Raw genomic sequence first — 16,269 nt, 5'->3', positions numbered from 1 at the left:
TGTTCCCCGCCCCCTTAAAGTAGTCTTTGTGCCCATTGTGGGGCTTGAACTCTCGACCCTGAGATCATGTTTTATGATCAGTTGCATGTTCTACCCACTGAGCCAGCCAGGTGCTCTAATCTCTGCCTTTTGATTGTAGTATTTAATCCATTTACTCTTAATATCATTGTGTAGTTGGATTTACTCCTATTTTGCTGTTGGTTTTATGTATGCCTTCTGTTTTGATTTTGTTTCTCCTTTATTGCCTTTATTCTTGTATACCATTTTAATCCATTGATTTTTTTTTTTAATACTTCAAAAATTACTTTTTTAGTGGCTGCATTATGGGTTATAGTATGCATATTAGTTACTGTCTCCTTCCAATTAGTAATAATGGAATTTTAGTAAAATATGGAAACATTGTTCCAGTATAGGTCTGTTCCTTTGTTTCTGGTAAGTTAGCTGTTAATCTTACTGTGGTTCCTTTGTACACATATGTTTCATTTTCTTTTGCTGATTTCAAGATTTTGCTCTTTATCTTTGGCTTTTAACAATTTGATTATGATGAGTCTAGCTGTGGATCTCCTTGTGTGTATCTTAGTTGGAGTTTGTTGTGATTCCTGGATGTGTAGATAAACATTTTTCATTAAAGTAGGATATTTTGGCCATTATTTCTTCAGCTTTTTTTTTTTTTTTTTCCTCCTCCTCCTTCTGTGAGTCTGGTTATATGTAGGTTTCCAGAGCCCTGAAAAGTTGTTACTGATAATGTTGTTCAGTTTCATACTTGGCTCAGTTATAGCTACAATTCTGAATAATTAGAAAAGTCCCTGGGTATCCTTAGACTTAAATGGCTTTTTAAATTTAATTCTGTGGATAAACAAGAAAAAATTATTTCACCTTTTCAGTTTTTCTATGTATAATTCATGTGGATGGAACATGTTGGGAGCTCATATGGCAAGTCCTATTTTGAAACCTATTTTCTTCTACTCAGAATATATCTGTAACTACTTTTTTATTCTTTTATATAATTTTTAAATATTTATTTGAGAGAGCACGATCAGGGAACGGGCAGAGAGAGAGAGAGAGAGAGAAAATCCCAAGATTCTGTGCTGACAGTGCAGAGCCCAACGTGGGGCTCGATCTCACAAACTGTGAGATGGTGACCTGAACCAAAACTAAGAGTCAGACACTTAACTGAGTCACCCAGGTACACCTACTTTTTTCTTCTTTCTACTTTTTATTTAAAAATTTTTTAAAAATGTTTATTTATTTTTTGAGAGACAGAGATAGAGCATGAGCCAGGGGAGAAGCAGAGAGAGAGGGAGTCACAGAATCTGAAGCAGGCTCCAGGCTCTGAGCTGTCAGCACAGAGCCCAACACGGGGCTCAAACTCACGGACTGCAAGATCATGACCTGAGCCAAAGTCGGATGCTTAACCAACTAAGCCAAGGCGCCTCTTTTCTTTTTCTTTTTTGATTATTTTTTTAACATATATTTATTTTTGAGAGACACAGACATAGCGTGACTAGAGGAGGAGCAGAGAGAGAGGGAGACACAGAATCTGAAGCAGGCTCCAGGCTCCGAGCTGTCAGCACAGAGCCTGATGTGGGGCTCGAACTCACGAACCGTGAGATCATGACATGAGCCAAAGTTGGATGCTTAATCAACTGAGCCACCCAGGCGCCCTTTCTTTTTCTTTTTAAATGTTGTTTTAAATTTTATTTTGAGAGAATGTGAATGTGGGAGAGGCAGAGAGAGAGAGGGAGACAGAAGATCTGAAGTGGGCTCTACACTGACAACAGCGAGCCTGATGTGCGTCTTGAACTCCTCAATCGCGAAACCGTGACCTGAGCCAAAGTCAGACACTCAACCAACTGAACCACCCAGGCACCCCACTACTTTTTTCATTAAATGTTCTGTAATAGCCATTTAAAAAGGTTTTTGAAGAAATAGGCAATCTGAAGAAGCCTGTATCAAAAAAATTGAATGAAAAATTACTGACTTTCCAAAACAAAGCACCAGGCCCAGATGTCGTCACTGGTGAATTCTTCCAAATATTAAAAGAAGAAATTTAAGGGGTGCCTGGGTTGCTCAGTTCGTTAAGTGTCAGACTTCAGCTCAGGTCATGATTTTGTGGTCTGTGAGTTCAAGCCCCATGTTGGGCTCTGTGCTAACAGTTCAGAGCCTAGAGCCTGCTTCGGATTCTGTGTCTCCCTCTCCTTTAGCCTCTACCCCACTCATGTTCTGTCTGTCTCTCTTTCTCTCAAAAATAAACATTAAAAAAATTTAAAAAAAAGATAAGAAATTTAAGGAAGAAATTACCCTAGGAGCGACTTGGTAGCTCAGTTGGTTAAGCATCTGAATCTTGTTTTCCGCTCAGGTCATGATCTCATGGTTGTGAGTTTGAGCTCCTCATTGGGCTCTGTGCTAGGTGTGGAGCCTGCTTGAGATTGTCTCTCTCCCTCTCCTTTTGCCCCTCCTCAGTTTATATGCCTGTGTGCATGCACTCTCTCAAAACAAACAAACAAACAAAAAACACAACACCCTCCCCCAATACCAAAACCAAAGACATGTAAAAACTACAGACCAGTATTTCTCATGAACATAAATGTAGAAATCTTCATAAAATATTAGCAAATCAAGTCCATCAATGTACAAAAAGAATTACATGCTGCAACCAAGTGAGTTATACCCCAGGTATGCAAATCTGGTTCATTTCATGTAATCTGTTACATCAACAGGCTAAAAGAAAAATCACATGATCATATGTATATATAAAGAAAAAGTATTTGACAAAATTGAATACTTAAGATAAAACTCTCAGTAAACTAGGAGTAGAGAACTTCCTCAGCTTGGTAAAGAACATTTACAAAAAAGCTACAGGTAACTTTGTATTAATAGTGAGAAACACAAAGCTTTCCACTGAAATCAGGAAAAAGGAAAGTCTGTTCTCTTACCACTGTCTTTCAACACTCTACTCAAAAGGCCTACCTACTGTAGTAAGGCAAGGAAAGAGAATAAAATGTATATAGATTGGGAAGGAAGAAATCGGTCTTTGATTGGTGATGACATGCTCTTCTATATAGAAAATCTGGAAGAATTGACACTTGTGGAACCTAGTGAGTGAGCAAAAGTACAGCAAGGTTGCAGGATACAAAGTTAATAAAGAAAACTCAGTTGCTTTTCTTTTTTTTTTTTTTTAATTTTTTTTTCCAACGTTTTTTATTTATTTTTGGGACAGAGAGAGAGCATGAACGGGGGAGGGGCAGAGAGAGAGGGAGACACAGAATCGGAAGCAGGCTCCAGGCTCCGAGCCATCAGCCCAGAGCCCGACGCGGGGCTCGAACTCACGGACCGCGAGATCGTGACCTGGCTGAAGTCAGACGCTTAACCGACTGCGCCACCCAGGCGCCCCCTCAGTTGCTTTTCTATATATCAGTACTGAACACATGAAATTTGAAATTTAAAATATAATTTCATTTACATTAGCACAACATATGAAATACTTAGATATAGATCCTGTTCATATTTTATTAGATTTATGTGAGGAAAATTACAAAACTCCGACAAAAGGTACCAAAGAACTAAATAAATGGAGAGATACTCCATGTTTATGAATAGAACATGTAAAATTGTAAAGATAACAGTTCTTCCCAACTTGATCTATAGATTCAGTATAACCCCAGTCAAATCCGAGCAGGTTATTTTGTGGATACCAACAAAATGACTCTAAAGTTTATATAGAGAGACAAAATACCCATAATTGCTAAGACAATATTGAAAAGAACAAAGTTGGCAGACTGATGATACCCACCCTCAAGACTTTAAAATTGCAGTCACGACAGTGTGGTACTGGTGACAAATAGATGAATGGAACAGAATAGAGAGCTCAGAAATAGACCATATAAATATAGTCCATTGACAGAGGAGCAAAGGCAGTACCATGGAGCAAAAATAGTCTTTCCAACAAATGGCACTGAAACAATTGGACAACTATGTATAAAAGAAAGAATCCAGACACAGACCACATACACTACTCAAAAATTAACTTAAAATGTGTCACACACATAAACATAAAATACAAAATTATAAAACTTTGTATTTTATAAAATCTTCTAGAATATAGGAGAAAACCTAGATGACTTTGAGTATGGCAGTGGCCTTTTGGATATAACACCGTGATCCACCAAAGAAAGAATTGGCAAGGTGGAGTTTATTAAAATTAAAAACTTGTGCTCTGTGGAAGGTAATGTAAAGAGAATAAGAAGACAGCCACAAGCTGGAAAAAAATTTGCAAAAGACATGTCTGATAAAGGACTGCTATCCAAAATATTCAGAGAATCTTGAAATTTAACAGTAAGTACCTTGGGCACTCTGACTAAAAAATATACCAAAGATTTTATCACCCTTCAAGCCTAAATCAGAAGATACAGAAATGACAAATATGCACACGAAAAGATGCCCTATATCCTCTTTCATGAGGGAAATGCAAATTAAACTATCAGTGAGATTCTACTGCACATCTCAGAACAGTCAAAATTTAGAATCCTGATAACACCAAATGCTGACAAGGTTTTGGAGCAACAAGAACTCTCATCTGTTGCTGGTAGGAGTACAGTTTGGCAGGCAGTTTGGTAGTTTCTTACAAAATTCAACATACTCTTAACCATTTATCTAGCAGTTGTGTTTTCTGATATTGACCCAGAGGAGTTGAAAACTTAGGTCTACGCAAAAACCCGCATAGGTTTTTATATTAGCTTTATTAATAATTGTTGAACTAGAATAAACCAATGGGATATTGCTAAATGAAAAAAATGGTGAGTGAAAGAGGCCAGATTAAAAAAAAATTACTTAATGTATCTTTTTTTACACATAAAATTCCAGAAATGAAAACTATAATAAAGCAGAGTATGGGGAGTGTGGTTGTGGGGGCTGGAGAAGGGGCAGATGACAGAGGGGAATAAAGAATGTTTTTGGGGGGCGCCTGGGTGGCGCAGTCGGTTAAGCGTCCGACTTCAGCCAGGTCACGATCTCGCGGTCCGTGAGTTCGAGCCCCGCGTCGGGCTCTGGGCTGATGGCTCAGAGCCTGGAGCCTGTTTCCGATTCTGTGTCTCCCTCTCTCTCTGCCCCTTGCCCGTTCATGCTCTGTCTCTCTCTGTCCCAAAAATAAATAAACGTTGAAAAAAAAAAAAAAGAATGTTTTTGGGTTAGTGTATGTGTTTATCATCTTGATGGTGGTGATGAATTCATAGAATATACTTAAGCTTAAATTCGTGAAACTGTATACTTTAAATGTCTTCAGAGGCACCTGGGTGGCTCAGTCGGTTAGGCGGCCGACTTCAGCTCAGGTCATGATCTCGTGGTCCATGAGTTCGAGCCCCACGTCGGGCTCTGTGCTGAGAGCACAGAGCCTGGAGCCTGTTTCGGATTCTGTGTCTCACTCTCTCTCTGCCCCTCCCCCGTTCATGCTCTGTCTCTCTCTGTCTCAAAAATAAATAAATGTTAAAAAAAAAAAAAAGTAAAGGTCTTCAGTGTATTATATGTCATGTATATCTCAAAGGTGTAAAAGACAATTAACTGATAAACTCTCATACTACCTTATTGGTAGAACTAATATAATAGGTTAACTTCTATTCTAAAGGAGACTTGATGGCTCTTCTTAAAAAATGAGGGGTGCCTGGGTGGCTCAGTCAGTTAAGCCTCTGACTGTTGATTTCAGCTCCAGTCGTGATCTCCCAGTTCTGAGATTGAGCCCCATGTTGGGGCTCTGTGCTGAGCATGGAGCCTGCTTGGGATTCTCTCTCCCTGTTTCTGTCTCTCTACTCCCCTTCTGCCCCTCTCCCCTGCTCATATACGTGCACACGTGCTCTCTCTCTAAATAAGCAAACAAATGTTAAAAAAAATCAAGAGTAATCTGGAACTGTTATAAAATGTTCATGGTTTGCAATGAGATTTTGGTAAATATAGTTTATTCTGAATGATCAATTGATATATTTAAGGAACAATAATCTTTATTAATATCAGGCAGGAGACTTTTAGTTTGGCTTTTAGATAATTTTTTTTTTCCTTTTACCCTTTTGGTAACCTGTTTTCCTGATGTTACCTTACTGTAGGGGGCATATTGGGAAACCTTCTCTGAATGCTTGGGTGCCTACTATGGAAATTAAAAAGTAGAAGTCAAGTCTTTGAGTAAGAAAATAAATTGCTTATTGTTATGCTTGGTATTTCCACTTGTATAACTGGTGTAAGCTGTTATCTTTTCAGGTTTGTTTTGCTTGTTTATAAATTCAGGCAGTATTACCATTTCTTTTAGTTATTCTTTGTGGTACTCTAACCAGTTAATTGTATATAATCATTTCTTTATAATTTGTATGTGCACAAAGTTAGGTTTGTGGGTGCCTTGCTGGCTCCGACAGTGGAGCATGTGACTCTTGATCTCAGGGTCATGAGTTCAAGCCCCACACTGGCGTGGAGCCAAAAACAACAACAACAACAACAACAAAACTCACTTTTAAAAAAAATTAGGTGTTCAACTGAATCTGCATTTTAGACTTGGGAAGAATGATATTAATAATTTTTTAATGCACTAACTATTTTGATTATTTGACTTTAGGTCCATTGCAAAAGAACTTGCAGACTGGCTAATAAGCAACAATGTGGTAGAGCATATATTTGGACCAAATTTACATATTGAGGTTTGTGGACAATTACATGACTTCTCTGCTCTAGTAAAAGAAGAATACTTCAGAAAATTGACTATAATAAGTTTTTTTCCCCCCCCAGATTATCAAACAGTGCCAAGTGATTTTGAACTTCTTGGCAGCAGAAGGGAGACTGAGTACTCAGCATATTGATTGCATATGGGCTGCAGCACAGGTAATATTAACAACTCATATTCATTAAGTGCTTCTTAATTATTTGTTCTAAGTGTTTTATTCCCCTAAGAGGTAAGTTCTCTTATCCCCATTTTATAGCTAAAGAAACAGAGACATAGTGAAAGTTGGTCATGGAATCTATGGAGTCTGGCTTCAGAATCTATGTCTGACTATATTATAGGGAGAATTGAAGGAAATGAGAGTCATTTGGAGGGTCTTCATGAAACCATCTTGGTTTATTAAGAGATATTTGCCTATTTGTTGATACAGTAAACCCTTCTGTATGTTGTATTCATAGTTTTCTGTTATATTGTTTTCTTTTTTAATTCAGTTATTTGAATAGGCATCTATCAGCATGGTTCAAAATCCAAAAAATAAATAGTAAAGTGTATGTTATATCTCAACCCTTCCCCCCACTCCTGTCCCTACATTCTAGGCATGCAGTTCTTATCTTCTCAGGTGCATCAGATATTTTCTGTGTAAATAGCTAATTGTAAGCTTTTTTTTTTTTTTTTTTTGCCCCCTTTATTACACATGTTGCATACTAAATGGACTTGGCTTTTTTCACTTAATTTATCTTGAAGATTATTGCATATCAATATATAAAACCATTTTTAAAAGAGGGCATAGTGTTTAAATATATGCATGTATGGTAATTTATTTAACTAGTTCCTGTTCATAGGCATTATTTTTTCCCATTCTTTTCTATTATAAACAATGCTAAAATCAGTAAGTTCTAACATACTCATTTCATTCATGTGTAAAATTATTTTGTAGGATAAATCTTTTAAGTAGAATTTTTAGGTTAAAGCATCTCTGTGGTTTACTTGTGGTATATAATGGTGTGATAAAGCCTCTTTTCCCTCATCTTCCTCAATAGGTTGTGTCCTTACACTTGATGTTTGCTAAACAAATGGGTGAAAAGTGGTATCATTGCTATTTTAAATTTGCATTTAGTTTATATGAAGCACATTTCAAGTCTTGTGTTTAAGAGCCACTTTTGTTTCCTTTACTGGGAATGTCCGTTGATATTCTTTGCCATGTAGTAGTGGTTTTCTTGTTCTTTTTTGTAGGAGACTTTTATATATTAGTGACATTGGACTTGTGTCTATGTTAAGAGTTATAACTGTATTCTACTTTGATATTTTTTGCTTTGGTTAAGGTGGTTTTTGCTGTTCAGATTCACATTTGTGGTTTTCAAACTTGTGGTTTAATTTTTTTATTGCTTGTGGATTTTTTTTCTTATGGTTTGAAATGCCTTTTCCACTCCGAGGTTATAAGAAAATTCTCCTTTAGTTCCTTTCTGTACATTTTCTGTTTCAATTTTATATTTTAGTCTTTGAGTTTGAATTTTTCTTGGTTCAAGGTGTCCTGCATCTTAACTTATTACCCCATTTTTTTGTTACGTAGTTGTCTCCTTTCCACTTGTTCAGCAATTCTTTTATTCCTTACTGAACTGAGATACCACTTTTATTTTGACTGTTTTTATTTCTGGAGTCTGTAGACTGACCAGTAGTATATGTAGTCATGATCAGTATACCATGGATTAGTAAATTGAAGGCTTTCAGGCCAGCCACTTCATTTTGTAAATAAAGTTTTTTTGCACCATAAGCTTGTTGATTCTTGTGCATATTGCCTGTTGCTACTTCCATATTGTAGTGGTAGAGTACAGTACTTGTAGCAGAGACCTTATCACTTGCAATCTTGAACTATTGACTCTCTGGTCCTTCAAGAAAACATTTGCTGATCCTGGGTTTATACTAATGTCTTACCCTTTTTTTTCCCCTGGTAATATTCATGTCTGGCAGGGCTGGTTCTTTTTATATATTTTTTCATGTAGGTTTTAGCATTCTTATTTAAAAATATTGGCATATTAATTGTAATAATGATTAATTTGAAAAGAATCGAAATGGTCTTCCTACTCAGAGCTTGCACTGTTCGTTCTCTTTTGTATCATTCAAAAATTTAAAGTTATTTGTATATAAATTTTATTTTGTGTTAAGCTTATTTTTAGGAATTTAAGTTGTATTTGTTATTGCTATTATAATAGCCATTTCTCCCATTATACTTACTTTTGTTCATTATATTTCTCTTCCTTCTATTAGATTTGATGATTACTGCACATATTCATAAACTTTTTGTATAAAGATTTTCAAATTTTTGATAATTGTGTGCCTTGAGACCTTAATTCTTAGATTGGTTGTGGTAATTTTTTAATACTTTTTTTTTTACTTCCCATATTTAATAATGTATATTTATATATTACTGTCATTTTAGTAAATTAATGAAGCACTTTCCATTTCAGAATAAAGGGAACTTTTCTTTCATAATTTTCTGAAAATGTTATTCATTTTAATAGACATAAAATTTTTATTTTGTTCACATCAAGAGTAGGAAAATATGAGAACAATGATATATTAAGTAATACAGATTAAGTAGCTAGGAATAGTGGAGTATTATTCTTTATTGAAACTGAAACTTATCAAATTGATAATTGAAAATGTCATCTGTTCATGTTTTAGCATTCTTCCCTAGCAAGAATTTCAAGTAACCTGGGAAGGGAATAATTAAAAATTGTGGCATAATTTGTGATACAGTTTGAAAACTTAAGATATTTATAAAAGATTAACATAAAATAAGTGTCTCCTAAGGGTTATTTTAATTGGGTGTTTCTGTGTTTGTTACTGCTTTATTTTTGAATCTACCACAAATTTAGAATGATCAGAAATTTTTACGTTTTGAGATTTTAACATTTGAGCACTAAATATAATGAATTTTAAAGTGTCTAGGGTTGGTTAGTTTCATGCAGTCTTACCTGAGTTTTTTTCATTCCATCTAGAGTAAGTTTTTGACGTTACTTTGTCCACCTCAGAGACAGACAGGCACACAAACACACACACACATACACACACACACACACACACACACACACACACACACACACACACTTCACCCATACTAATTGGATTGGCTGCTGCTCTTTTCATTGTTTGTATTATAAATCTTGTACCGGAATCCAAGAAGAAAATAGACACAGGTGACAAATGGATTGAAATAGGTAGAAAAGTATTTGCAAATATTTGAAAAATGCTTATCTTTGTAATTAAATACAAATTCAAATAATGTAATAGAATTTTCATGTATTGGGTAATTCCCATTATGTTTAATAATGCACTGTATTGACCAGAGTATGGTATAACTTATGGCAAGCAATACAGAGTTCTATTTCTGGTAATTTATTTTGTAAATACAAGTACATTAAGATGTTTGTTGCAGCATTGACTGTGCTAGCACATGAGGAATGTCTGTCACTGTAGGACTACTTAGATAAGTTGTGGGAAATTCATATAATAGAATGCTGTGTAGCTGTGAGAAGGACTGAAATAGTTGAGTTTTGCTCAAGTGGAATAGTATGTAAGAAATAGTTTTACTAAATACTGTGTAGGTAATTGATCTTTTATTGAGAGAAGATTTCAAGTACACCTTGTATTCTCCCAGTGTGTATTTAAACAATTATAAAAAGAGGATCCATATATACATATATGTACATATACTTCTTGTAAATGCCTGGAACTTTTTGTAAAAAATACACAAGAAATTTTAATAGGTTTGCTTTTAGGGAAGTTGCCTGGGATAGATGGGAAACTTCCTTCTTACTGTCTATGCTTATGTAAACTTTGAAACTTTTCCATGTGTATATCAGGTTTTCAGTAAATACAAAGACTAGTATATAAAGTTAAAGCAAATATTTTGGCATTTAAATCACTCTCTCTACCATTTAAAGTTACTATTCTGATTTGGCTTAGTTAACCTCTCTATATTTCCCTCTACATACCCTTCCACTATGAAATGTTTTAGTCAAGGGACATCAAAAAAACCCTTGAGAATCTTAGCACTCCATTGGAATTTATTGTTAAATGCTTTCCATATTTGAAGAATGTTTGCATACATGTATGCAACTTATTGATATAATAATTTTATCTTAAAATGGAGCTGATTTTTGTGAATAGATTTTCATATCAATGACAAAAGTCAGATTCTCTATGATTTAGGACTTAAATATCATCTGATTGAGATATGCATTATGCACATAATTGTCATTAGATTTTCAAAAGGATTAGTGATGACCAATTTTATTTATTTTAATTTTTTTTAAAGTTTATTTTGAGAGAGAGTGCGTGCGCACATACACGTGAATAGGGGAGGGGCAGAAAGAGAGGGGGAGAGAGGATTCTAAGCAGGCTCTGCACTGTCAGCATGGAACTTGATGCAGGGCTCAAACTCATGAACTCCGAGATCCTGACCTGAGATCAAGAGTTGGTTACTTAATTGACCGAGCCACCCAGGAGCCCTGTTGTGATGACTAATTTTAGAAATGCTGATCTTTATTCGAATGGTTATTAGTTTCTGCATGTGTACTTGTATGCACATTTGGATTACTGCTTTATGAGACATTGCATGCAACTACTAGCATGTGAGGTTATGACTATACTTGAGTAATGTGGGTACTGAAATTTCCTTCTGTGTTACATATTATAATTTGAATTCTGTTCCTTCCTGCCTTTTTAGAAACTCTTAACATGAGCTCTGTTCTTTTTTTATGTTGTTGGATGTCTTCACATATGACTTTGTTATCCATTCATATTTAAGAAAGTTGTCTAGGTAAATGGTCTAGATAGTCTTGGATGTTGTGAAATATTTTTTCATTAGAGCTGTCTCAAATGGGTCTCCTGCTTTGTGACATTTTTTAGGGTGGCAATGGTAAAACAACTTGAACTTTCCTCATTTGAGTCACTAGTTTTTCTGCTTGTGGGATTTCTAAAAAAAATTTTTTTTTCAATGATTATTCATTTTTGAGAGACAGAAACAGGGAGTGAGTGGGGGAGGAGCAGAGAGAGAGAGGGAGACACTGAATCTGAAGCAGGCTCCAGGCTCTGAGCTGTCAGCACAAAGCCTGATGTGGGACTCAAACCCACGAACCATGAGATCCTGAGCTGAAGTTGGATGTTTAACCAACTGAACCACCCTGGCACTCCTCTGCTTGTGGAATTTCTAAGAGAGTGAAAGGGGATACCGGTATCTGCTTAAAAGCTATGGCTTTATATAATTTTTACTCAGGGAAGAGCCTTGGTGGATGGCTGTTTGTATTTTTCTGACCCATTGATGGCTGACAAATAAAATTATTCTTCAAGAATATTTATTGAAATCCTGTGTTTTTATCTTCATACCTCTTGGTGTCCATCTGAGTCCAGTATCTTTCCCATTTACATTGGGAAGGTTAACTTAGCTCCTTTACAGCTCACTCACAAATTACTCTGAGCTACACCTTTCTCAGTCTGTGCATTTTAAAATGTATTCCCTTCATTTTATTCAGAAGTTTGTTGAAATTTAGTATCTGTTATTAGCTCTCATTTTCTTTGTGGGTGTGTTTCTTTTCATTCTAAAATACAGTGATGATAGATTCTCTTCTGTAGAAGATGAGGGAATCTCATCATTTTTCTTTTCTCATTTTCTGCTTTCCAGTTTTTGCTATGTGTTATGTATAGTTTATCAAATTATTTGTTTTAAATTTTATAACCATAATTTGTACAGTTGTTTATTGCTAAGTTTGTATTTAGGTTATAACTCAAAAAAATTTTTCCCCTCATTTCTCTTTTTCTCATTCCAAAATTAATGAGTATTTATTCTTACGGTCTTCACAGAGTAGCTTTTTGTTTTCCCTAAAGAGGAATCCTGATGTTCTGTTCTGGGTTACTACACGCTTGAGATGTCTGTTTTCTTTGTACTCATGTTTGAATGTAAGATACTAAGATTTCCCTCAGAACTTTGTAATAGAGGTGAATAGTAGTTCATTGTTTCCTCAATGAACAGCTTTTATGTTTTATTTTATTTTGTTTTATTTTTTGCTTTTTTTGGTAATATTTTATGAAGATAGGTAGGTATATCCCATCATTTTTCCTTCCTTCCTTCCTTCCTTCCTCCCTTCCTCCCTTCCTCCCTTCCTCCCTTCCTCCCTTCCTCCCTTCCTCCCTTCCTCCCTTCCTCCCTTCCTCCCTTCCTAATTTCTACACACCAATGTACAACTGAGCCAACCAGGTGCCTCTATCCCACCATTTCTTGTTGGCAGAATTTTTCTCTTATGTAGGTTTTCAGGTGTTAAGTAATCCATGCTGGTTCGTTTGTTTATTTTGATAGCAAGAGTGTGCCTGAGCAGGGAAGGGGCAGAAAGAGAGGGAGAAAGAGAATCCCAAGCAGGCTCCACACTGTCTGTGCAGAGCCCGACTCAGGCTCCATCTCACAACCGTGAGATCATGAGGAGTCTGCTGCTTAACTGCCTGAGCCACCCAAGTGCTCCGGGGTTTTTTTTTTTTTTTTTTCTTTTAAAACTTGATTTGAGTTTTGGTATGATGCCTGTTAACACATATATTTATTTTTTCTCTTTTTTTAATTAACTTCTTTATTGTGGCACAAATATATATAAACATAAAACTTAACCATTTGTAACTGTACAGTTCAATGGCATTAAATATTTAATATTGTGTAACCATCACCACTGTCAATATTCAAAACTTTGTCACTATCCCCAATGAAAACACTGTACCCATTAAACAATAACTGTCCCTCCCCCAAGCCCTTGGTATTCTACATTTTGTCTATATATGTCTATTTTAGGTACCTCATTTAAGTAGAATCACAGTATTTGTCTATGTCTGGCTTATATTACTGAACACAGTGTTTTTGAGGGTTATCCATGGTATAGCATATGTAAAAAGTTGTCTTTTTACAACTAAATAATATCCCATTGTTTGTGTATACCACATTTAATGTTTTCATTTCTACATTCATAAACATTGGAGTTGCTTCTATTTTTTTGCTATATATTGTGAATCATGTTTCCATGAACATGGGTGTACAAGCATATGTTTGAGTCCCTGCATTCAGTTTTTCTGTATATATACATAGGGGCAGATCTACTAGGTCATACGGTAATTCTCTAGTTTTTTGAGTTATTGCCAAACTTTACTACAGCAACTGCAGTGTTTTACATTCAACCCATAGAACAGGGAGAGTCCCATTTCTCCCTATCTTTGCCAACACTTGTTATTTGTCCTAAAAATTTTTTTAGTCTTCCTAGGAGTTGTGAAGTAATATCTCACTGTGGTTTTAATTTGTACTTTTTTGCATTTCCTAATGACTAATGACTTTGAGCATCCTTTTGTATGCTTATTGACCTTTTGTATATCTTTTTTGAAAAAATGTCTATTCAAGACCTTTGCCCATTTTGAATTGGGTTGCTTGGGAGATTTTAAAGTTTAGTAGTACTTATGGGGCATCTGGTGGCTCAGTTGGTTAAGCATCTGATTTCAACTCAGGTCATGATCTGACCTGATAGTTTGTGAGTTCAGGCCTTGCATTGGGTTCTCCTCTGTCAGCACAGAGCCTACTTTAGATCCTCTCTTCCCCTCTCTGTCTGCCCCATTAAAAAAAAATAATAACAGCAGTACTTTTTACATTCTGGATATTAATCCCTTATCAGATATATAATTTACATATATTGTCTCCAACTCTACGAGTTTTCTTTTGCTTTCTTTAAAGTATCCTTAGATTCAGGGGCACCTGCGCACTCAATCAATAGAGCATAATCTCAGGAGTCATGAGATCAGGCCCTATGTTGGGCATAGAGCTTACTTTAAAAAAATAAATAGGGGTACCTGTGTGGTTTGGTTGGTTAAGCATCTGACTTTGGCTCAGGTCATGATCAGGTTCATGAGTTTGAGCCCCACATTGGGCTCTGTGCTGACAGCTTGGAGCCTGGAGCCTGCTTTGGATTATGTGTCTTCTTCTTTCTCTGACCTTCCCCTGCGCATGTGCGCGCTTTCTCAAAAATAAATAATAAAAACACTAAAAAATTAAAAAAAAATAAAGTATCCTTAGATGCACAAAAACTGTTAATTTTGATGGATTTCAGTTTATCTACTTTTTTGGTTGTTACCTGTTTTTTTGGTGTCCTAGTGATGAAACCATTGGCAAATCTAGTGTTGTGAAGATTCTCCCCAGTGTTTTCTTAGTGTAGTTTTGTGTATTTATCTCCTGAGTTTAGGTCTTTGATCAATTTTGGATTGATTTTTGTGTGTGGTGTAAGGTAAATATATATCTTCATTTTTCAATTTGTGAATATCCAGTTTTCCCAGCACCTTTTGTTGAAAAGACTATCCTTTCTACATTGAATTGTCTTGTGAGTCTTGAAAATTAGTTGATGATTTATGTGAAAGTTTATATCTAGGTGTTCTGTTCTATTTCATTGGTCTATATGCTAATACCATACTGTTCTAATTACTTTTATTTTCTTGTAGGTTTCACAGTTTTCTTTTTGAAAATTGTTTTGGCTTTTCACAACTCCTTGCAATTCCCTATGAATTTGAGGATTGACTTTTCCATTTCTGACCAAAAAGGCTCTTGGAATTTTGAAGGGATTGTATTGAATCTGTATATCACTTTGGGTAGTATTTAACATCTTAACATGTTAAGTCTTCTTATCCATGAACATGGGATGTCTTTCCGTTTATTTAAACTATAATTTCTTTCAGCAGTGTTTTGTAGTTTTCAGTATACAAGTCTTTTTCCTCTTTTATTAGATTCATTCTTAAGTACAGTTGATCCTTGAGCAACATAGGTTTGAACTGCCTATGTCCACATACACATAGGTATTTTATTAAAAAAAAAATTTTTTTTTTAACATTTATTTATTTTTGAGAGACAGAGTGTGCAGAGAGAGGGAGACACAGAATCTGAAGCAGGCTTCAGGCTCTGAGCTGTCAACACAGAGCCTGATGTGGGGCTTGAACCCATGAATTGGGAGATCATGACCTGAGCTGAAGTCGGACTCTTAAACTGACTGAGCTACCCAGGCGCCCCCACATAGGTTGTTTTGATCAGTACAGTATGGTGAATGTATTTTCTCTTATGATTTTCTTAACATTTATTTTAAGAATGTGGTATATATTATATATAGCATACCAAATATGTGTTAATTGACTTTATGTTATTGATACTCTGGTTTATGTTGTTGTTTAGGCTTATGGTCAGCAGTAGGCTATTGATAGTTATGTTTCTGGGAGTCAGGGTTACACTCAGCTTTCTGATGACACAGGGGATCAGCACCCCCCTATCTTCTTCGTTGTTCAAGGATCAATTGTATTTTATTCTTTGTATGCTATTGTAAATGGAATTGCTAGATTAAATTCTTTGTTAGATAATTCATTGCTAGTATATGGAAACAGCTTAATTTTGCTTATTGATCTGTACTCCGTTACTTTGTCTATTTGATTTTTAGCTCTACTACCTTATTATATGTAGGGGTTTTTTTGCATATAGGATTGTGTCATTTTTGAATAGTTTTACATCTTCCTTTCCA

At 35.6% G+C, this 16,269-nt stretch overlaps 1 protein-coding gene across 5 annotated transcripts in view; it reads left to right on the top strand.

Moving 5' to 3' along the window:
* The window catches only part of USP34 (ubiquitin specific peptidase 34), a 251,225-nt gene that overhangs the window by 88,338 nt on the left and 146,618 nt on the right, over window positions 1-16,269 (top strand). For all 5 annotated transcript variants that reach the window (XM_047068664.1, XM_047068662.1, XM_047068663.1 and 2 more), the window contains exons 9-10: window positions 6,593-6,674; window positions 6,763-6,855. In XM_047068664.1, the coding sequence (XP_046924620.1) occupies window positions 6,593-6,674; window positions 6,763-6,855 (175 nt within the window). The remainder of the gene's footprint in view (window positions 1-6,592; window positions 6,675-6,762; window positions 6,856-16,269) is intronic.

The sequence above is a fragment of the Lynx rufus genome, unplaced genomic scaffold, assembly GCF_022079265.1.
Source record: "Lynx rufus isolate CCGP_SWC_20201006 ecotype Redwood Valley unplaced genomic scaffold, mLynRuf1.p SCAF_8, whole genome shotgun sequence".
Lineage (NCBI taxonomy): Eukaryota > Metazoa > Chordata > Mammalia > Carnivora > Felidae > Lynx > Lynx rufus.
This window is presented reverse-complemented; position numbering and strand designations above follow the sequence as displayed.